Source organism: Oculina patagonica, chromosome 13 (genome assembly GCF_052425735.1).
Source record: "Oculina patagonica isolate OP01 chromosome 13, crgOcupat, whole genome shotgun sequence".
NCBI classification, from domain to species: Eukaryota; Metazoa; Cnidaria; class Anthozoa; order Scleractinia; family Oculinidae; genus Oculina; species Oculina patagonica.
The window spans coordinates 19,166,609-19,190,744 of NC_135770.1; the positions used below are offsets into that span (position 1 = coordinate 19,166,609).

Here is a 24,136-nt window from a genome sequence, read left to right on the forward strand (position 1 = left end):
TTCTCTCCTGAATGCCTCTTTTTGTGGAGAAACGAAAACCTCACTCAAGGGAACGGCGGGTGTCGCGGCTACAAAAAAACATCTAAATCGTGAATGGTGTAAAAGCCTGCCCAAATACCAGCTTTAAGCCCACGGTAAAATCTAGCAGGGCCTGTTAAAGGTGTAACATAACTTGCCAATAGCAATATGATATTATTCTTGGTACATTTTTGCAAGTACTGTGCGCGAAATCTAAGCACGCGATTATTATTACTACATTATATAATTATCAAAACATAGAGGTTAATACATTTATCTTCGAGTGTTCAATGTTATGAGTAAGCACAGCGAACGAGTGAGATATCGATTTGAACACGAGAGTTCAATATGGAACTCTAGTTTTCAGAGGGCAGTTTATTGACCTCGTGATATATCATTATGTCTAACTTGGGTGGTGAGTTTCTAATGGAATTCTTGTTGTCTGAAGGCAGCAAAAGTATTGACCACGTGCTAGATTATTTTGTCTTTTTCGGGTGACGAGTTCCTAGTGAAACTCGTGATATTTGAGTGTTTGAACTGCACGCCCGCCTCTTTGCTTGCGCGCTGTACTCTGGACGTTATTTTCAAATACCAGATTTTCGCGCCTAAATAAATAAATAAATACACGCGCAAAAAAGCGTGAATGACGAATTTTGACTACGCGATTTATGTAAAGAACGAAGGAACTGCATACGGCACAGGTCGCTACGATGCCACTTTTGATTTGTTATTGCGCCTTCTTTGACTCCTTCTAAATTTGTTATAAAAACAAGAAAGTTTCTTCTTTGACTTGTTCTAGAATTATAAGTTGAAAGTAAATTCACTTACCGTTAATTGTACGCGATGCGTTTTCAATAGAGTCATCATTTGTTTTCTTCATTTTGCGAAACCCTTTTGAATTTTATCCCGACACACGCACGAGGTTTTTGTAACTCGTTTCACTATTTTGAGTTTGGCGCCAAAATAATTGTTTCGCTCGGCTTTAACCAGGCACTTTGCATATACCAGAGGATCGGGGCGATCACATGGGAACCCCTTGATCGACTTCCAATCGTTTCGATCGACTGCGATCGTTTCAGTATTGCAAATAAGCCTTACTTATCACATAAACGCTAACACGCCAGATGCTCAACAAATTATGTATGCCACATAAGAATTGGCCAATTTTCTTCTTGTACACGAGAAAAAAAAAATGTCACCTACAAATTGTCACATTATAATTGCATGTGTAAGCTACAACCATTAACTGTCCTTGCGTGCTGTCGTGACCGCTCAGATATTTTCGAGTATCTTGTTTCTTGTATTAATGACAAGGGAAAACAAAAGGATTTGAAAACGTAAATAAGAATGAAAAAATATTTTCCAATGCACCGTCTCACGATTTGACAAACTAGTAATTAACCAAAAGTTTCAGTATTTACTTATTTGTATTCAATAAATGATAATTATAAAAGAAAAAAGATTTTATAACAAATTGCTTTTGAATATTTCTGTGACGAAAATATTAAAATTCATAACCGATGCTTGCGTGTGCATTGACATGTTACTGTCACGGACGACTTGTCTCGCTTAATATCCGGTCATGTTGAACAAAGGCCAAATGACGCACTTTGTGGATATCGGCTATACGGTACCCTGAAACACGTGCAATATGTCTCAGAGGTAAAATACATCTGTGACATAAAATCATTGTGTGCGACAAAATACATACTTAACATAATTCGGACGAGTCAAACATCACGATGTTTATTTTACCTGAACGTTGAAAATGCAAAAAAAAAAGTGCATCACAAGTATTTTCGTCTTAGAGGAACACATTATTTAATATCCCCCCTTTTTAAATTCTTATTCCGTTGACATAAATTATCGTCAGACTTTTTAATTTAGCGCTTTGCATTATAATGTATATTTTGTTTAGTCTCTGATGACGATTGTAGATTTTTTTTTTTGTGCTGAAAAAGCGTTATGAGCAGGTTTTGAATTATATTTCTTACAAACTAGAGAGGATATTACATCAGCCCATAAGTCTGCCTCTCAGAGATGGATGAGAAGTGAACAGCGATGTTAGGACTAGATTTGTATACTGGATATTATTTGCGTAATCGATATCTATATATGGAAAATGATATAATACTGGGGTCTTGTTCAACGTCTCGCCGTGAATAACACAGCACTGCAAGCGCAATTGAAGATTATTTGGTCGCAAATGTACGCGTAAGCCGTGAAATCACTTCGTTAAAGGCACTGGGTCAGTGTAAAGCTTTTACTTGCTGAAACGGGAACTTTTTAAACTTTGAAGGTGAGTGCGATCCGCCATGACTTTTAGATGCACTTATTATAATGAGTTCCGGTTGAGTTGTGACGGAGTATAAGAATATCTGCGCACACTTCAAAGCAGATTTGCAAATTAAGCATAAATCGACAAGGAGCTTTTACAGAAAGTGAAAAACAAAATGATTGGATCGATGCGACATTTCGCATTACTTGTTTGCATCAAAGGCAAGTGCCAGTTTTTGTTTTGTGAGGCGTTAGCAATAAGTGGTAAATAGTATTTTCGGGTTACACCTCACTCCGAAAAAATAATAGCGTAATAGCGGGAGTCATTTCCAGTCAAACCTCTTTAGCCAGGGATCTGGATTTTGTCCGCAATATCGAGTGTCCGCAATAGTGGGGTGTCCACAAGGCGAGAGTTCACTGTATTGAAAAGTACAAAGTCGTAGAAATAAACATGACAAAAGAAACCCTAACTCGTGACACTGATGTCATCACAGGGAGCAGAGGAGCCAAATTCGACCTTTGTAAATATTAAAATGTTCGTTCTATGTCGTAGCGCTAGTCATACGTTATCCGATCTTTTTGTTTACGCGACAGTTAAGCCAGCGGGAAACTCGTTCAATAGTCTGTTGTGTAATCGCAGCAGTTTTCCGTTCGAAGGGCAACGGACGGAAAGCGAAGCTTTCCGAGCGAGGCATGAAGTGCCGACAAGAAAAAGAGTAACGAAATAATCGTGTGGCGCCCACGGTCATTGAGCCTGCGGGTAGGCCAGCAACCAGGGCGTGAGAAGCGCTACGAATTTGGTTTCTCTGCTCCCTGTGGCGAGGGATCTGGATTTTGTCCGTAATATCGAGTGTCCGCAAAAATGTAAAGTAAAAAATGTAAAGGCCGGTTTACGATTCGTCGGCCCGATTTGATCCGAGCAAATTTACACGCTGCAATTCGTCGGCCGACTTTTCTTTGCCAATTAAAATTGAAAGGATGAAAATCGGCCCGATTTCTAAAATCTGTGACACTGCAACAGTATTTTAAGAAATGAGGCCGATTTTTAAATGCGCACTCATTTTCTTATCAAATCTGGGCAAAATCGGGCCGACAAATTGTAGCGTGTAAACCGACTTGAAAGTGTCACTTTTAACATAACTTGAACATGTGAAAAATGCCTCTCTTGAATACATGTATGTGAAAAAATGTAAACTGGAAAAAAAGAAACATAATTATCAACTTCCGGTATCAAAGACACACTTTCGGATCCTTTCGCATTGTAATCGTTCATGGTGGAAGATAAAAGAACTTAACTCACCTCATTTTCACGGCAATTATTCGAATTATACTAAACAGGTCGCAAAATTTCTCAGACGGTATCGGTAAGTCACTACACAAAAGACAATTGTTCCGAGTTACGCGTCACGCAAGGAATGCACGATTCTATCGTTTTCTATTGTCGCGAACCAATCAGAAATGGTCAGTTTTGCAAAGTATAAGCCATTGTTGGAATCATTCGTTTTGCCGTGGTTTATCAGTAATACATCGATCTAAGGGCCTGTTTATATGAAGGAGAGTTATCCCTGGTAAGAGGGTTACCCTGTATAAACGAGCCACCCTGGGCGAGAGAGCTTTTCAATTACTACTCATTGTTAATTATTTTGAGTGCTACGCAGAAAAATCTTTTCTTAGTGACATTTGCCTATCCCATCTAGCCCCATTTCTTGTTAAGGGTAACTTGTCCCCTTTACTCAACGGCTGCTCGAAATTCAAGGTGAAGTTGAAAGTTAAATAACTTATAAAAGCTGCCTTATGGCATACATTTTAAAACGTTTGGACATATGTTATTTTAGCAGCACATGTTGTCATAGTTTAACCTGTTGTATCGTACGTCGCAAAGGAAACATACCAATTATACCTTATTACTTTAAGTCAGCCAAATATTTCATATTAATTATTAATTTAATTTAATTTAGTATGGGGTTTTTTGATTCCATTTCGTTTCCTTTCTAGTTTTGATAAGTTGGATGCAGTTGAGCAAAGCAGAGTCCAGTAAGTATGCAGTGCTATATCTGTAACGTTTAACCTTTAGAGTCATTCTTTGTAAGACCCTGAAGAAGGAAGGCTGTGCCTTCCGAAATATTGGAATTTCAATACAGTCCCAAACCGTTCAATCGGCCTTGCAATTTTTTCTTTATTCGTTATGTTTACCCACCATTTTAAAAAAAGATGCAGCTTTATACACCGTAACACTATGATATTTCGTGGTTTTTATTTAATTATTTCTAGAATCTGAAATTAGGAACCTCATTGGAATTTAGATATCATGGCATGACTTCAACTGTTGCTATTCTTGCTGTTTGCAACAAACGGCTTCTAGCTTTTCCGTGCTCTATTTATCTTGCCACTCAGGTCTTTCTAAGCTAGACGTTGGCCACATTCAATGGCCCTGATCACAATTAACAATTATTAGATGAGGTTGAGCATGATAGCGAGAATTATCAAGGCCGAGGTTTGTATTATCTGCCGAAGCCAAAGGCTGAGGCGGATAATATAGACCGAGGCCTCGATATTTTTGCTATCATGCGAAAACCGAATCCGATAATTGTTTTATTAGACATTGTTACCTGCACAAATGCACACTAAATATATATGTATATATATATAAAAAAATATATAAATGTGTTTATAGTGGTCATGCACTTAGCTTCATATATCTACAAGATAGCTAGTTTACAGGCATGCCACTGAAATAGAGGAAAAGACTTTCTTTTCAGCGATACAGGGTTGTTTACGTCGAATATGTCGCTTTCGTTCAGCTTTTGTAGATCTTCCCTGCACATTGGCGGCGTGGGTCCAACTTTTAGCTCAACACACTTCGCGCTAAAAACTTTGTTAGCTTTGGTAAATTCGAGGTCGTTTATAATATCGAAGCCTCGAGTGGATTTAAAGTGTCTGTTAAGTCCAAATTTGATGCTGTTCTGATGCTGGAATAAGACGTTTCGTTTGCTTCCGAGCTTCGGCGAAAATAAGTTTTAGGACCCCGGCAATTAATTCCCTCCAGTTTCTTGAGGTTCGCTTTTCTTGTTCTCTTTCTGGTTGTAGTTTTGAACTCTAAGAGCTGTCTTGGCTACTCGTTTTGTGTTTTTGGCGTCCTTGTCATCAAGCAGCTTCTCTAAATCGCTTTACCTTAGTTTTACTAGCTGTGGCGAATCGTTCTGCCATCGCTTCGATTTCTCTCACTGACCAGCAAGACAGACTAGCAAGGCGGGAAAAGGAGGCGTTTGCAAGATGCTATTATCTGTGCCCTATTATCTGTAGAAATGACGTCAGTTCTGCATGAATAATCCTACTGTCTGTAGATATGTTATTCAGTGTGAATAAGCTGCAGGCTGTAGACCAATGAGAATAATAAAATTGATTTAAGTCAGATAACTCTGTTGTCCCCTTTTGTTGTCCCCTTTTTCGTTTTTCTATTTTTTTTTTTAACTTATCCATTCCAATCCTCCTTGCAATCCTGCACGATGCCCCTAGAGCAACAGGGCGACAGAAGGAGGAAAAACTTTTATTACTACTTCAACTTTACAATATAATTCTCTGCTCACCCACAGTAGATTCAGTGAAAGCATTATTGCGGTTTTCAGTGAAATGCGAACTCTGAAATTCAAAATCCAACTAATGATTGCGTTTTTCGCTGCCGTCAATCATGATTATGGCAACAGCTAGCGAACCATGAAAAACAGAAACAAACAAAATGGATCGAAATCTACCAATCACAGTCGAGAGACGTGACCTTTTGACCCAGGTGAAGTGAGCGTCTGTTTTCCGAGAGGTCCGCAAAGATGATTGACGGCAGCGAAAAGCGTAAACCGTTGGTTGAGGATTAAATTTCAGAGTTCGCATTTCACTGAAAAGCGCAATAATGCTTTTTAAAGAGAGAAACATTCAGCATATAAAGAAGGGATACGCCAAAATCGACCATTTTTTATTTCTTAGTGTCTTTTTAATCTTTTTTATTGCATGTAACAAAAAGTCGTAGTCTATTTTAGTGATTTTATCAAATTGTAAAAAATTCTTAGTTAGATATTTTTAAATTATTGTAATTTATTTTTTAACCCTTTATGGTGAGGGCCACAGGGTTACAAGTCCACGACTGTTAAGTGTTCCCTCGTCAAATAAAGTTACTTACTTACTTACTGACTGAGTGACTGAGTGACTGACTGACTTACTTATTTACTTACTTAAAATGAAACTACTGTTTCTGTTTTGCCATGTACAATTTAACAAATAGATTCCATTTTGCCGTGCGTCTGTTCGGTTATAGATCACAGATGACGTCAAAATGTGGTATGAACAAAAGAAGTGGCCCACGAGCCGAAGGCGAGTGGGTCACTGATGTTCATACCACATTTTGACGTCTTTTGTGATCTATAACTGAACAGACCCACGGCAAAATGGAATCTATTTGTTTTATATAATAACACAAGACTTCAGCACACCTCAGTGTGAGCAATGCCGCCGTACTGATGAGCTAAGTTGTTTTGATTTCACTATTAAGTTTTCGTTAACACGAAGCACTGTTAATCCGATTGAATAAACAGAAAAATGGTCAACTGAAAGTCGATGAGAAAACTAACCTTTATTCCGATTTGACAAGTACAACATCGGCAGACATCGGTCAAACTTTCATACAGATTTCGGATAATTTCTTGAATAATTCACTGTCTTCTTCAAGCTTGTTTCGCCCGTTAAATGCTTCGAAAGGTGAACGATGCTTGGCGTATTGTTTCTCACTGAAGATTTGTAATTAAGCTGAACTTTTTTGCTTTGTTGTGGCCCCGCAAGTTTGAAAACCTTTGCCGACAACTCTGATTTGGACTATGAACTCTGATCACGCGCGCGAGTCACACCACCGCGTGACTTCATCTATGTGTCTGTACTCTAATAGATCATAAGTAAGAACCAATCAGAATGCGCGTAGAATTCAGGTTATTATATAAATATATATTTTTTTTTCTATCGAACATATATATATTTGGCTGCCTTTGGCGATAAGAATTTAAATGAGCTGAGTGAACTTTTGCTATTTTGGCAGGACTGTGTCCCTTTAAAGGCTGCTATACGATTCTAAATAGAACGTTTGGCCAGATAGACTATACTGCAGAATACGGCTATGGTTTACGCCACTGCATTTGGACAATCCAGAACGCTGGGATACGGGAAGCTGTCGCATTGATTTCCGTAGAAGAAATAGATCTTAGCAATTGCAGGTAAATCAGTCCTGATGCACACCAATTCCGAACATTTGAAAAAAAAAGTATGAAATGTTTCCGTCCACACTATCGTTTTCAAGAATTTCACCCTTCACACCTTCCTGTATTCGAATAAATTTGAAAACAAATCGCGGTATCGACCCTAGATAGCTGGTAGAACATGCGTACCTTTTCGAGCCCATACCAAAATCAAATAAGCTAATTCAGGATTTCAAGCCCTGACCAAACGGCAACGCAAGTAGACGTAAGTAAATGCTCTTTTCAAAAATTGGAAAAAAGCTTATAGGGGGCCCACCCCCTTGTACGTCCGAGGGTTTAAAAAAATGTACTTTTGGCCCCTTTTCTTGAATATCTAACTAATGCAAAATATCAAGTGGGGGTCAACAACATTCTTTTCCTGTTTTTCTCGTCTCCTACGGAGAGTTGCTAAGTGCTTTAAGAATTTCAGGCAAATTGATCAAAACCGTCCTTTTTAATAATACACTAAAGCTATAACACTTGTTAAACTCAGCCACCTAAAATTGTTTTCCTTTGTAAATTTTCTGAATGTTGAAATGCACGACATGATTTTCGCAGTGGGTGAGCAATTCAAGCAATTGCATTTTTTTGGCCTAAAAAGGAACATGTCAAGGCTAGAACGGGATTTGAACCCATGACCTCCGCGATACCGATACATTGCTCTACCAACTGAGCTATGAAACCTTAATACGTTAGGAGCAGGTAAATGGTGGGCCCTAATTTCGCGCATGTTGAGTACATGACAAAGTGAACATATCAAAGACATATATGTGAACTGCGGATAATGATGAAATGAATTATATGATCCTCGCAGTATGTGAGCAGTTTTAGCAATTGAATTTTTTAGCCTAAAATGTTGAATGTTGTTGTGAAATCAAATAAAAAATTACATTTTACTTGAACGCCATGTAAAATTCACTATTTCCGTTAACTGTGGCAATTATTTTTACGTTCTAAGATTTGAAACGTATCTTTTCTTATCTCATACTTCAGGGAATATTTCAGGGAATATGCAAAGATAACTGATGGAAATTCCATTGACGTTCTTCATCACCTTGGTTGTGGATCGTTTACTCGGGAAATTTTCACAGATATTCAAGTTGATTATCTAAAAAACATTCACGTTCAATTTTATATGAATGGCGGAAGATTCAACCTCAAGTTCGCCATTATAAAAAAGGGCCTGACTTCAGGTGCGTTACGAATGACTGCTGTTTCTACTTTAACCATTATCATGACCATACCCAAAACCATGACCATGACCATGACCATGACCATGACCATGACCATGACAAGGACCATTGACATACTACTGCTACTGTTACTGCTACTGCTACTGCTACTGCTACTGCTACTGCTACTGCTACTGCTACTGCTACTGCTACTGCTACTGCTACAGTTACTGCTACTGCTACTGCTACTGCTACTGTTACTGCTACTGTTACTGCTACTGTTACTGCTACTGCTGCTGCTACTGCTACTGCTACTGCTACTGTTACTGCTACTGCTACTGCTACAGTTACTGCTACTGCTACTGCTACTGCTACTGCTACTGCTACTGCTACTGCTACTGTTACTGCTACTGCTACTGCTACAGTTACTGCTACTGCTACTGCTACTGCTACTGTTACTGCTACTGCTACTGTTACTGTTACTGCTACTGCTACTGCTACTGCTACTGCTGCTGCTACTGCTCCTGCTACTGCTACTGTTACTGCTACTGCTACTGCTACTGCTACTGCTACTGCTACTGCTACTGCTACTGCTACTGCTACTGCTACTGCTACTGCTGCTGCTACTGCTACTGCTACTGCTACTGCTACTGCTACTGCTACTGCTACTGCTACTGCTACTGCTACTGCTACTGCTACTGTTACTGCTACTGCTACTGCTACAGTTACTGCTACTGCTACTGCTACTGCTACTGTTACTGCTACTGCTACTGTTACTGCTACTGCTACTGCTACTGTTACTGTTACTGCTACTGTTACTGTTACTGCTACTGCTACTGCTGTTTCTGTTACTGCTACTGCTACTGTTACTGCTACTGCTACTGCTACTGCTACTGCTACTGCTACTGTTACTGCTACTGCTACTGCTACTGCTACTGCTACTGTTACTGCTACTGCTACTGCTACCGTCACCGTTACTGCTACTGCTACTGCTACTGCTACTGTTACTGCTACTGCTACTGCTACTGTCACTGTTACTGCTACTGCTACTGCTACTACTACTGCTACTGTTACTGCTACTGCTACTGCTACTGATACTGCTACTGCTACTGCTACTGTTACTGCTACTGCTACTGCTACTGTTACTGCTACTGCTACTGTTACTGTTACTGCTACTGCTACTGCTAATGTTACTCTTACTGCTACTTCTACTTTTACTGCCACTGTTACTGCTACTGCCACTGCTACTGCCACTGCTACTGCTACTGCTACTGCCACTGCTACTGCTACTGTTACTGCTACTGCCACTGCCACTGTTACTGCTACTGCCACTGTTACTGCTACTGCTACTGTTACTGCTACTGCTACTGTTACTGTTACTGCTACTGCTAGTGTTACTGTTACTGTTACTGCCACTGCTACTGCCACTGCCACTGCTACTGCCACTGCCACTGCCACTGCCACTGCCACTGCTACTGTTACTGCTACTGCCACTGCCACTGTTACTGCCACTGCTACTGCTACTGTTACTGCTACTGCTACTGCTACTGTTACTGCTACTGCTACTGCCACTGCTACTGCTACTGTTACTGCTACTGTTACTGCTACTGCTACTGTTACTGCTACTGCTACTGCTACTGCTACTGCTACTGCTACTGTTACTGCTACTGCTACAGCTACTGCTACTGTTACTGCTACTGCTACTGCTACTGTTACTGCTACTGCTACTGTTACTGCTACTGCCACTGCCACTGCTACTGCCACTGCTACTGCTACTGCTACTGCCACTGCTACTGCTACTGCTACTGCTACTGCTACTGCTACTGCTACTGTTACTGCTACTGCTACTGTTACTGCTACTGCTACTGTTACTGCTACTGCTACTGCTACTGTTACTGCTACTGCTACTGCTACTGCTACTGTTACTGCTACTGTTACTGCTACTGCTACTGTTACTGCTACTGCTACTGCTACTGTTACTGCTACTGCTACTGTTACTGTTACTGCTACTGCTAGTGTTACTGTTACTGCTACTGCTACTGTTACTGCTACTGCTACTGCTACTGTTACTGCTACTGCTACTGTTACTGTTACTGCTGCTGCTAGTGTTACTGTTACTGCTACTGATACTGTTACTGCTACTGTTACTGCTACTGCTACTGTTACTGCTACTACTACTGCTACTGCTACTGTTACTGTTACTGCTACTGTTACTGCTACTGTTACTGCTACTGTTACTGTTACTGCTACTATAACTGCTACTGCTACTGCTACTGCTACTGCTACTGCTACTGCTACTGCTACTGCTACTGCTACTGCTACTGTTACTGCTACTGCTACTGCTACTGTTACTGCTACTGCTACTGTTACTGCTACTGCTACTGCTACTGTTACTGCTACTGCTACTGCTACTGCTACTGTTACTGCTACTGTTACTGCTACTGCTACTGTTACTGCTACTGCTACTGCTACTGCTACTGTTACTGCTACTGCTACTGTTACTGCTACTGCTACAGCTACTGCTACTGTTACTGTTACTGCTACTGCTACTGCTACTGCTACTGTTACTGCTACTGCTACTGTTACTGTTACTGCTACTGCTACTGTTACTGTTACTGCTACTGCTAGTGTTACTGTTACTGCCACTGATACTGTTACTGCTACTGCTACTGCTACTGCTACTGCTACTGTTACTGCTACTGCTACTGCTACTACTACTGTTACTGCTACTGTTACTGCTACTGCTACTGTTACTGCTACTGCTACTGTTACTGCTACTGCTACTGCTACTGCTACTGCTACTGTTACTGCTGCTGCTGCTGCTAGTGCTACTGCTACTGCTACTGTTGCTGTTACTGCTACTGTTACTGCTACTGCTACTGTTACTGCTACTGCTACTGCTACTGTTACTGCTACTGCTACTGTTACTGCTACTGCTACTGCTACTGTTACTGTTACTGCTACTGCTACTGCTACTGCTACTGCTACTGCTACTGCTACTGTTACTGCTACTGCTACTGCTACTGCTACTGCTACTATTACTGCTACTGCTACTGCTACTGTTACTGCTACTGCTACTGTTACTGCTACTGCTACTGTTACTGCTACTGCTACTGCTACCGTTACTGCTGCTGCTGCTAGTGCTACTGCTACTGCTACTGTTACTGTTACTGCTACTGTTACTGCTACTGCTACTGTTACTGCTACTGCCACTGCTACTGTTACTGCTACTGCTACTGCTACTGCTACTGCCACTGCTACTGCTACTGCTACTGTTACTGCTACTGCTACTGTTACTGCCACTGCTACTGCCACTGCTACTGCTACTGTTACTGCTACTGCTACTGTTACTGCTACTGCTACTGCTACTGTTACTGTTACTGTTACTGCTACTGTTACTGCTACTGCTACTGCTACTGTTACTGCTACTGCCACTGCTACTGCTACTGCTACTGCTACTACTACTGCTACTGCCACTGCCACTGCCACTGCTGCTGGTGCCGCTAGTGCCACTGCCACTGCTACTGCCACTGCTACTGCTACTGCCACTGCTACTGCTACTGCTACTACTACTGCTACTGCTACTGCTACTGCTACTGCTACTGCTACTGCTACAACTACTGCTACTGCTACTACTACTGCTACTACTACTGTTACTGCTACTGCTACTGCTACTGCTACTGCTACTGCTACTGCTACTGCTACTGCTACTGCTACTGCTACTGCTACTGCTACTGCTACTGCTACTGCTACTGCTACTGCTACTGCTACTGCTACTACTACTGCTACTACTAATACTACTACTACTACTACTCCTATTACTTCTACTACTACTACTACTAGTTGTACAGTGCCGCTGCCGCTGCTACTGCTTGTACTACGACTACTACCATTCACACTAAGGTAAACTCGAACGCGCCCCCTAACTCGAACTAAGTCCTATTTTCCTTGAATTTGATTTCAGTAACTATTACTCGGTTAACTCAAACTCAAATAACTTCGAACTGGAACTGATTTCGTTTCGTTTTATGACAAGACTTGAGTTTACTTTGCACTGTACTGTCAAAATTTGTGAACTATCAATTATTTGCATGGCAAATTGAATATTTTATGGACCCGAAAACTCCAACCTATGCTAATCGAACTGTTTTTCGTTTCCATTCAGAGTTCGAGTTACTTGGGTTTTACTGTTCTACTACTATTTCTGCCATATATTTTGAATAACTTATTTGGTGTTTTGTGTATTACGTATTTTTCAGCCATACCGGTATTTGGATGGAATGTTACAATCCTTCAACCTTACTCCGCCAACTTTACTCTTCAATGGACGAGACTTGATGCATACGTTAACAACAGTGCAAAGTTCTATATAATTGAAGTAAAAAGTGCCCAAGGCGTTTTACTGACCACGGAAATTGTACCTGGACACGCTGCTTCTGCAGTTGTTGAAAGGTTGAGGCCCTCGACAAAGTATTGTGTTGTCGTTTTTGGTGTTGACGAAACTGGACAACCGTACAAGAGTTTAGAAAGAGGTGTCAGAACAAATAAAGGTAAAACTAATTGCATTACGTGCATTTATCTGTTTTTAAATAATACTTGGTACTATGAGATCGTTTGTTACCTAGCCTTTATAGGAGCTAAAAGATTGTGGTTTTGTTCAACAACAGCAGGCAATTAATTGAGGATCTTTGTCTGACTTGATGTAGTAATTCAGACTTGTTATAATATATATAGTTGGTATATACCGCACAAGTGAATAGTGTTTATTTCGCGCGCTGATTGGTTAACTCGAAGGTGATTAGCAAAGTACTATTCACCTCCGAGCAGCTTAAGAGAAACAAACTACTTTCGCGTGTCGTTTTGTTTACCGAAAGTGATGTTTTGGTCCGCTAGTTATTCAACTTGTGTGGTATATACTAAAACAATTATTCACCTCACTACAATGAAAAATTGTTAATTATTATTTTTCATTATTATTATCGTCATGATCATGTTGGCGGTAGTGGTAGTGGTAGTGGTAGTGGTAGTGGTAGTGGTAGTGGTAGTGGTAGTGGTAGTGGTAGTGGTAGTGGTAGTGGTAGTGGTAGTGGTAGTGGTAGTGGTAGTGGTAGTGGTAAGTAAGTAAGTAATAAATTGCTTTATTTGCATGACCGTTACCGTTTACAGTGTTGCAAAAGCATATCTAAACTAAAAGTAACAAAACGATCCTATTATATCATACTAAAACTTGATTAAGTTACATCGCTTTCACCTGATAATAACAATGCATCACGTAAATTCATACATGAAGAAATAAACTTCATAACTAGCTTATTAACATGATAATCATTAGAGTTCATAAGAAGTTTAATGTTTTCTGAGGTTGTTTTCCTTTCAAAGTCAGGTACTATCTCATTGATTCGTTTTAAGAATGTCCGCCTTTGGGAAGAGTATTTGCTACAATCTAATAAGAAATGTGTTTCGTTTTCTACTTGATTTGACTTGCACAATGGACATAATCTATTTGCTCTGGGTATATGGTCAGTCTGATATCTACCCAGTTCAATCATAAGTTTGTGATTACTTAATTTAAATTTCACAAGATTTTTTCTTTCATTAAAATATCTTAACTGTTGTTAATAATCAGATGCAACGTATTCATTTTTAAAAACTTTAAAAAATTCTAATTTCCTTGAGTGTTCTAGGCTATGTCGCCAGAAAGATATATATTTCTTTTTCATATCGGTTGTGTATCGTTTAATTCTATAATTATCTAAAGATTCCGGGTCGAAATTGGGGAGATGGTAGTGTTCTATTAAATTCAAAAAATTGGAATAAAATCCGGAGTTGTTGATAGAGTGTAAGTTCTTTGACATAAGAAAAGATTGTTTGACAATTGAGTCGTTGTCTTTCTTGTTTAGATAGACAAAGTATTTCATAATTCTCTGGTTAATTGGGATAATTAAAGGTAATCTTCCAAGTTCCGCTCTACAAGCTATGTTCGAGGCCTTATTGTTTACTTCTAAGTACCGTTTACAAAATTTGAGATGAATTTTTTCTATTGGGGAACTATCCCAAGTTTTAAAATTCTGTTTCATGTACATCCCCCATATCTCACTGTTGTAGCTTAAGATAGGAAATATCATTGTGTCAAAAATTTGGGAGGCAGTATTAGGTCTAAGTCTATTAAGGGTTGAGTGTTTTCGTATGCTAAAAAAGGCATGCATCGCTTTTTCTTTTAAGTGTTCGAGTGCAAGAGTAAAGTTTCCCGTTGGGGTTAAACGTGTTCCTAAATACGTGTATTCTTGAACAATTTCAATTGATTCAGTGCCTAAGGTAGTGGTAGTGGTAGTGGTAGTGGTAGTGGTAGTGGTAGTGGTAGTGGTATGTAGTAGTAGTAGTAGTAGTAGTAGTAGTAGCAATTATACATTAAGCTACTACTCTGATTGATTGTTTTCAATCTGTCGATTTAGTTTTATGTGGTGTTCGACCAAATAAGGCTACAATCATTGGTGGCAGAAATGCGGCAGTCAACAGCTGGCCATGGCAAGTGATGCTGAAATTTACAGATGATGGAGACCCGTTTTGTGGTGGATCATTAGTGGATCCATACTGGGTAGTGACAGCGGCTGATTGCGTTGATTATTGGTCACCCTCCAGTTTCAAAATAAGGTATGTAGGTTGTAGTTTCGTTTTAACTGCGATTGCATACACATGTGATCATCGAAAGGGCGGAAAACTGGACTTAATAGCTATCACTATTAATATCAGTTATACCAGCAACGTTCTGAAAAAAAAAATACTCTTACGAGCAGCTGGTAATAGGCTTCCGCCAATAAAAAACTTCTTATCGCCGTACATGGGAAGGTATTTATTTATCACGAAGGTCTAATTTAATCTAGAGTTAAGTCTAACAAAGAACAGTGGACAATTCTTCTACAAGCCTTTTTCGTGTTATTTCTTTTTTTTCTTAGTTTCCTTTTTAATAATTTTTTTCTGAGGGCCCCAAGTTCATCGGTTTTCTTATTGTCAAGTGTCAATCTCATAAAAAATACTTACTTACTGACTGACGGACTGACTGACTGACGGACTGACTGACTGACTGACTGACTGACTGACTTACGCTCTTACGTAAGGACTCGCCAAACAGAGACGCGAGTATAGACGAAAGTTTTTAACTTAGTCTTCGTTTGGCCTGGCAGTTGCTTGCTCTTGCGCACGACTTGCAATGACTTGTGTTCATTTTGGTTGGGTTCACATTTTCACGCAAGTCATTGTAAGTTTTTCTGTTTATTTCAAGTACTGAATTGCAGCAAGTGCAGTAGAACTGAAAAAACTTTTCGACAATTTGTGTGTACTAGCAAGCCCGTTTGGCCAGCCAACGCAAGTCTGTACTGTTACGATAGGTTTTTGGCTCTAATGTGCACTAAACGCATAAACCAGCTGGGGTGCTCTTGAACGGACGGCTTGTACGGCTTGGACTGGGGAGAAAGCTAGGTAAAGCACAGGCTCGCTGCACGGCACTCGTTATTATGCCAGAGGTTCAGGGTCTTTAGCTTCTTGTGAGTCGGACAGCGTTTCAGCAGCACTAAGGTGCTCAAAGGTTTAAGAAGTTCTCTTAAATCTTTATTGCATCTGGACTAAACAACTCCTGACAGTTGTAGGTAGCTCGAGGTAATTCAAGGTGATTCGAATGTTGGGCTACTTATATACGCTTACAGTGTGGCGATTAACGACAAGTAAACTACAAATTCAAATGAGGATTACAACAAAATAACATCGATCTCTAGGAAGAAAATTGCTTATCACTTAAATCATCCGTTCAAAAAGATTTCAGGATATTGGTTAATACATTGGTAAATAATAGTGTTGCTTGTGAAAGGTGCTAACTTGGCATTTTACAGCAAGGAATAAATTACTGAACAAAATACAACAGGTACAGTTCTTAAGACTTGAATAGAAATTCCTTTAATGTTGTGTTTTACGATTCTATCAATAGTGCTAATGATCAATAGATCATTTTACTTTTTAGTTAATTCTTTTATATCAATTTCGTCATTTTAGAGTAATTTTTACCTAGTTTTTATATTATAGTGTATTTTTAACTAAGTTTTGTAATTTTAGATTGTTAGATTTTTAGCATTATTTTAAGTTCTTGATTGTATTTTATATTAGAGGGCCACTGGTTTGTCAGTTTTTTACTGTTATGTGTTAACCCTCTATAAATAAAGTTGATTATTATTATTATTATTATTAGTGCGGTCACATCTGGGCTACTAACTATAGTTAAGACGGGGATAACTATAGTTAGCTATTTCGGTAATGTGACCGCTACTCTGTTCACCCTTACTATAGTTATAATAATTTACTCCTCGCTGATCCAAAACAATACAGACTAACTATAGCTATACTCAAGCATGGTTCGTATTTTGGCTCGACTGCGTCTCGCCAAAAAACGAACCATGGCTCGACCAAACTCGCCTGATATGCTACCGAAGCATACCAAAATGGTACGATTAGGTATAATTACCGTACCCAAATTCGCAAGTAGCCAATCACAAGCGCAATCTACTGTCCTGGTATCCTACGATATCAGCCGTTTGCCGACAAGTACTGAGACATTCAGACTAAAAGAATAGAGTCGGAATTTCCAAATTGTTCGCTTAATTTTGATTTTGAAAATTTAGAGAATGAAACTCTAAACAAACGAGTGGAAAAAAGGCAGAAGCTGAACGAGGTAAAAGTGTCGAAGACCAAGTCAACACATTTGCAGTACGTACCTTGCAAGCGTGGCTTCAGCAGAGCGATAAATACAACCGGATTTTTGGCTAAATGTGGGTACGGTAAATACCTAATCGTACCTTTTTGGTACGCTTCGGCTGCATATCAGGCTCGTTGGTCTCGCCATGGGTATTTTGGCTCGGCTGCGTCTCGCCAAAATAGAAACCATGGCTCGACCAATACTTCACGCTGAGTTATCTTGCACAGATAATCGGAATGATGTTCAGGAGTATGCATGCCGTAAGTGCTAACCTGTACGACCGGGCAAGCTAGAAAGATTGCGTTCAATTTTATGTTTTCGTATTTAACTGCTGTATTACGGAACTGAACGATATACCATCCAATGTTATGAACGCACCTTCTTTGAACAGTTTAAGATTTTCTCTTTAAGTATTTGTCTGCTCCTGATTAATGGTGTATAATTATGTCTTTCTGAAAATATTGGAACTAGTGTTGCGATCGGTAGAAGGACAAGAACAAGGATTTTAAGCTGATCAGTTTTTACCGATTTTAAGCCGATCATTTTGTCTAAACTATATCGAGTTATGGGTGCACGCGGCAAGTTGGAGAGCACGCGAGAAGCGTAAGAGTTGCTTAAGGATGGTTTCTTCTTAAAGGTTTAACTTAAATATGCACATTTTTCTGTTTTACATGCCTCGTTTAGTTTAATGTAGTTTTACACTTTTGTTACGTACCTTGTAAAATTTGCATTGAATAATGGTGACATTTCGTCGCCGAAACGTCATGTTTTTATAACGTTAATATTAATTCTGAAATGCTTTTTAAAACCTTCCGATAGCAGAATTTTATATGTACATGATAAACTATTTAAAAACTTTAACTAAACTTAAAAAAAGCAGATAAAGAATTGTGTTTTATTATCATTTTTTCTTTACCGGAGTCGGTAGAGTAGGTACCCTTCATGTTTTACATTTATAGAATAACCTGGCTTTTGATATACGCAATTGGCATAAACCAATGACCGACTATAAGGTATCTGAGTGGCTACGCCGGAAGGGCTAAAATTCCGATAGCGAGAAAAGGCGGTGTGAATGGTTATAGGTTCAAAATGTAAAGAAATCTATGAGAATATTGAAAGAGAGTTAATCAAATATTGCGATGAATGTCCACATTAAAGCTGAAAAAAAGGAAATCTACGTCATTTGCATTTCTGTCGTACCTGCGGCTCGAAATGGCGAATTTGAGCAATTCTAAGGAGTATGGGTTGATTGTTACTGCACGTTGCAAGTGCTAATTTAATTATACGGCTTGAGCTCGGTTTCTCTATCCAACTATCAGCCGATTAAAACATCAGGCTTGCCCTTTTATTTAACAATTATACTACGATTCCGAGTTTTCTATGAGCGAATGGTCAACGAGGCGCAGCCGACTATCGCTCAGAGAAAACGAGGGCGAGTCAGATTCGCGGATTTTTAATAGAACACAGTTGAGTTTCTACTAAAGTTACTTATTCTTCAACAAATTTGCACGATGCCCAGTATTTGGTCCGAAAGTCATTGTTATCCGTCACTTGCAAAGAACAGTAATCGCAAGGTTTTAAATCTTCCGAGACGCTGTAAAGGAACAGTTTCTCTAGATGCAAAATGTGTTTAGTTAACAATTATTTTGTCGAATAATTAAACAAACATCCTGTTCAATTTTGCACAACATCGTGTGATTTTAGCCAAATCGGGTTACTACAACTACGACCACGCAGGTTAAGTAAAAGGGCGATTTCACAAGACAAATATCTACTAGGGACTTTAAGATACCTAGACGGCTGACCTCGAGGACGGTGCAAGGACAGTAGAATTTTGCGAGAAAGACTGGCAGGGCTGATGTCGACGTTCTTGGCGGAAACTGTCAACGTTAAGAGCCGGCGTGTGTGAACGGAGGACGGCTTCGTTATCTCTAAAAGTTCACCCTAGTAACTTGTTCATGTGTGCTGATGACCATCAGGTTTATTTAAGTGGACCTAATATCAAGGCTGTAATCTCCGACCTTGCGAAAGAAGCCGAGAATGTTTCGCAATGGTACAAGGGGAATCTTCTCCTTGCTAACCCAAAAAAAAAAGTTTTGCCCCAAATGAGTGCCAAGGTCACAAAAGATGAGTGCCCCCTTGTAATCGATAATCAAGAGCTGAAACTAACGGCAAGTCTGAGAAGTCTTGGAGTAAACACTGATGATGAACTTACGTTCAGTGATCACGTCAGCGATATCTGCAAAAAAAAAAGGAAATGTGCGTGGAACGGGCATGTGCGCAATATAGGCTACACGCGAAAAATAACTTCCGGTCAGCCGTCCAGGCATCTTAAAGTTCCTATTGTTTATTAAATGGGGACGGCAACAGATATTATGTATAGAACAAGAATAATGTTTCTACGTATACAAAGGATGTTACAAATTGCAATCACCATATTATTTTTTATTATTTTTTTAGCTATCTGTACAACATTTTTATTATTGTTTGCAAGACGCTTAGCTTTCGAATGCCTCGTCTGTCTTCCGCCACAGGTACAAATAGGGGTCATAGTGGTCTATCAAAATTTTTGCAGTGCTCGCAAAATTAGCCTTTTGCTCGGAATGCTCGCAAAACTTTAGTGGGTGCTCGTTTTCTCAAGCTCGCATAAATGTACAAGTGCTCGCATGCTCGGCTTTTAGTGGAGGTAGTTTTTGAAAAGTGCTCATTGCTCGCAAGGCTAACGTTTGTCAATGCTCGTGCTCGCAAAGAAAAACGCTGTGCTCGCATGCTCGCAAATGCTCGCAAAGGCCATTCGATACTCCTGCAAATCGGTACCAGGAAACGTTCGGGCAGCCTAAAAAAACCTATCGTAACGTGTGATGGCTTAGTATTCGATTATTATAATCTTAGCATGCTCCCGCAGATTGGGGAAGTTCGACTATGGCGTGGCTTTACCTGTATACATACTTTCTAAGCTACTATACCATTTTATACTTTGTCAGGTTGGGGGCTCACTACAGAGATAGCGATCCTGGAAGTGTTGGAACAGAACAAGATATTGGAGTTGCTAAAATCATTATGCACAAGAGTTATTACAGTCCATCTTCATACAGAGAAGATATTGCCCTAATTAATCTAATAAAACCTGTCAATCTTGGGGTAGGAGTTGGGCTCGTCTGCCTGCCCAATTCCGGACATCAGCTTCCGTTCGACAACGTAAACAAGAAATGCTGGATTACTGGTTTGGAAAAGTCATTTATTAGTGGCTCCAAGCCATTTTTACTTATGCAAGCATCTGTTAACCTGGTGTCCAAACAACGTTGCCTGAATGCCTATCCTGATGAAATCGACGATTCGATGCTCTGTGCTGGTCAGGGTGAAGGTGGGGTCGATACTTGCCCGCTTTATAAAGGGGGACCATTGGTGTGCGAGTTTAATGGTACGTGGTATCTTGAAGGGATCGCCAGCCGGAAATGTAAACCAGGAAATTATGCCGTGTACTTCAAAGTTAGAAACTTTTCAGATTGGCTTTTGAGGAAAATGTACACAATCGTTCCACCCACGTTATCGCCGCAGAATCAGTCATCTTCTGCATTAGGTGAGTATATTTTTATTCTTAGTATCCCTTTCATCAAGAAAGCCGGGGTCAAACTCGGCTTAAAAACCGGGGTGAGCCGGTGAATTGACATATAAATTCAACACTTATCCATATATACGTAAGGAGGAAACAGACTTAGCTGGTGGCTGTTATATGATAAAAATGCATGATAAGGTTCAGCTCTCTCTAGTTTACCCAGTCTATAATCAAAGGTTTCCTTGTTGTTCTTTTTTGGCTGTAAAAATAAATTAAATACATTTTCCGATTAACCTCTTGCTGTGTCAGTAACTATGTTGATTTGATTTTTTAATTACTAGTGCACATGAACTTCATGAACAGTTTACTGAGTTGCAATCAGAACCGTTGTAACATTAAATGTCGGATAACACTGCCCTGGGAAATTCACATTGTAAAATCCACAATAATCTTAAAAACTTACACCCTAAAAGGTTTGTAGTGTTATGTTTATGCTTCTGAAAATGTCAAGCCTCTGATTTCATAAAAGTCCAGCCGGTTTTATTGGAGTAAACAAGCTACGTTGTACTCACCAAGGCGCTTTTTAAACGATTGTTCGACTCTTGCTCGTTCCACCATGACACCTCAAAAACAAGGCCTTTGATAAGCTGTTCTCTATGATTACTTTAAGCGAAACACATACTGTTTGTAACAGTTTGGAATACAAAACATTTTCTCATGAGCGGTCAACGGCAGCAGAATTCAAAACGGCGCCAAAAGAAGAAAGAATAAGAAAACAACTTGATAATAGTCACGGGGGATGATTTGTGTTACGTGATTGGTTTGTCAACGAAAGTCCGCTGGAGAGTTGAACTGCAGTCCCAATAGTAATGGCGGTGCAGTCACAAGCCGATCGATCAGAAACAAACCATTTCTGTTTCTCGTGATCTCATTCTTGTAAAATATTCAAGTTGTATAAAGAAATGAATGGTGAGATTGGAACACATATAAGGTGGTCAGTTTATCTACCGTGGTTTTCAAAATCTCGAAGGGTGGAAAGTCTTACTTCATTCGCCATGCAGGCGATACTGGTGAGCTTTAAATGGACTACTCCGCGGTCTAAAATTTTTTGTTATCTTAATCTCGGTAAGCAATGCTTTTGTTATGAAATAAGGCTCGCCGTTTTTTTTAAAGGGCTTGTAAACACTAGAATAAAACTTCTTCTAATCTATGTAAAAAGCAACGAAGAAAACGAGTTTGGCATTTATTTTGCTCAATTCGATTTCGTTAAGGAGAAAAACGGCATTTTCGACTTCCGATGAAAACAATAGCAAGCCCTCTTGACGTAAGCGGTGGAACGCAAATAATTATTACGCAACACAGATTCCACATAAGAATTTGTGTGGCGGCTCGGGCAAGTAGCAGTGATTGGGAGGATGTTTTATTGCACTAGAGTGATTCAAATGCGGCAAATTCATATTACAGTGATGTTGATAATCCAACTGAGTCTTTGGAAGAATCTGGGCTAAGTATATTTTATTCCGTATCAACTTGAAACGAGCAGAGTTTGATAAAATGATCAGCAAGAAGGAGGCGCTGTGGGGACTAGCTGACACTGAAAGGTCGTTTGATCGAAAGATCGATCGATCAATTGATAAATCGATTGTTAAACTTCCAAAGTGCGAAACGTAAAGGTAAAACCAAGCATTAAAATACGCAACAACGATTGAAATATTCTTATTTCTCTAGTCTGGTGTGACTTTGACCACGGATTGTGTTCCGGATGGAATCAATCATCTTCAGATGATTTTGACTGGACGCTGGCATCTGGTTCGACGCCTTCCTCTTCTACGGGTCCAAGTTCCGGTCATGGAGGATCAGGTTAGATTTCATTAATATACCCATTGCCTGTAATTTTTATTTTGCATATTTCATATTGAACTAATTAGTTTCGCTGGTTTAAGGTATTCAGTTGTATTGTTTTGTATAGTGCCTTCTGCAGTTTTTTTTTTTAGTTGTCGTTCTCTGTGTTTTAAGCCGTGAAGTCGCCAAACAAATATTGTAAGTTTCCACATTCGGCATTTTACAAACGATTTTCTGAAAAATAAAAAAAATCACACTGACAAACTAAACATACAGAGCAGGAAAAAGACAAAAAATGAATAGCGTCACAACAAATAATGGAAAATATATAACAACAGTTAAACATTTGTGTGGCGAATGTGTAGTACGTTGCTCCCTTAATAGATGACAATCTTTTTTTTTTCTCTACAGGAAATTACATGTACATCGAGACGTCTTCCCCAAGGAAACCTGGAGAGAACGCGAAAATCGTGCTTACTGTTCGAAACAGTACACAACATTCCTGTCTTTCATTTTACTATCATATGTATGGTGCAACTGCTGGAACTCTAAATGTTTACAATGGAAATGACAAAGTATTCAACGTGTCTGGAGATCAGGGAAACAACTGGATGAAAATTGAAAGAAACCTATATCTAAAAAGCCAGGTGAGTTTCATCCACCGATCCATTCGCCCATCCATCCATCAACCCATCCATCCATCCATCCATCCATCTATTACTATTACTATATCTATTAACATTAATATTAATATTACCATTACCATTACCATTACCATTACCATTACCATTACCATTACCATTACCATTACCATTACCATTACCATTACCATTACCATTACCATTACCATTACCATTACCATTACCATTACCATTACTATTACTATTACTATTACTATTACTATTACTATTACTATTACTATTACTATTACTATTACTATTACTATTACTATTACTATTACTATTACTATTACTATTACTATTACTATTACTATTACTATTACTATTACTATTACTATTACTATTACTATTACTATTACTATTACTATTACTATTACTATTACTATTACTCACTTGGTTTAAGTCCCCAAATTCTGTCTCTACTGTACGTTGCTATGTAGTCTTGGGCCTGCCACTCTTGAGGCTGCCTTTGGGTGTACAGTGCAGTGCTGTCTTTGTGATTGGTTCGTTTTCCTTTCGAATGACATGGCCAATAATCCATCTCATCGTCCTGTTTGCATCCCAAAAGCAGATCCTTG

At 39.3% G+C, this 24,136-nt stretch overlaps 2 protein-coding genes across 2 annotated transcripts in view; both read left to right on the forward strand.

Moving 5' to 3' along the window:
* Positions 1–417: 417 nt before the first annotated feature.
* On the forward strand, positions 418–22,901 carry LOC144636999 (transmembrane protease serine 13-like). The gene is made up of 7 exons (XM_078496179.1): positions 418–433; positions 7,373–7,547; positions 8,562–8,761; positions 13,000–13,290; positions 15,193–15,391; positions 20,465–21,060; positions 22,765–22,901. Exons 1-7 carry the CDS (start codon positions 418–420, stop codon positions 22,899–22,901), a joined length of 1,614 nt encoding a protein of 537 aa, XP_078352305.1.
* LOC144634540 (uncharacterized) overlaps positions 21,050–24,136 on the forward strand; it is a 35,605-nt gene continuing 32,518 nt past the window's right edge. The window contains exons 1-3 of the mRNA XM_078493522.1: positions 21,050–21,060; positions 22,765–22,896; positions 23,290–23,525. Coding sequence (XP_078349648.1) covers positions 23,298–23,525 — 228 coding nt within the window. The 5' untranslated portion in view covers positions 21,050–21,060; positions 22,765–22,896; positions 23,290–23,297. The remainder of the gene's footprint in view (positions 21,061–22,764; positions 22,897–23,289; positions 23,526–24,136) is intronic.

What these genes read in the sequence shown, in the direction of transcription:
- LOC144636999 (XM_078496179.1), top strand. An exon ending in AAAAAAGGGCCTGACTTCAG is followed by an intron (nt 8,762 to 12,999) that starts GTGCGTTACGAA and finishes CGTATTTTTCAG; the next exon opens with CCATACCGGTATTTGGATGG. An exon ending in TCAGTCATCTTCTGCATTAG is followed by an intron (nt 21,061 to 22,764) that starts GTGAGTATATTT and finishes TTATTTCTCTAG; the next exon opens with TCTGGTGTGACTTTGACCAC.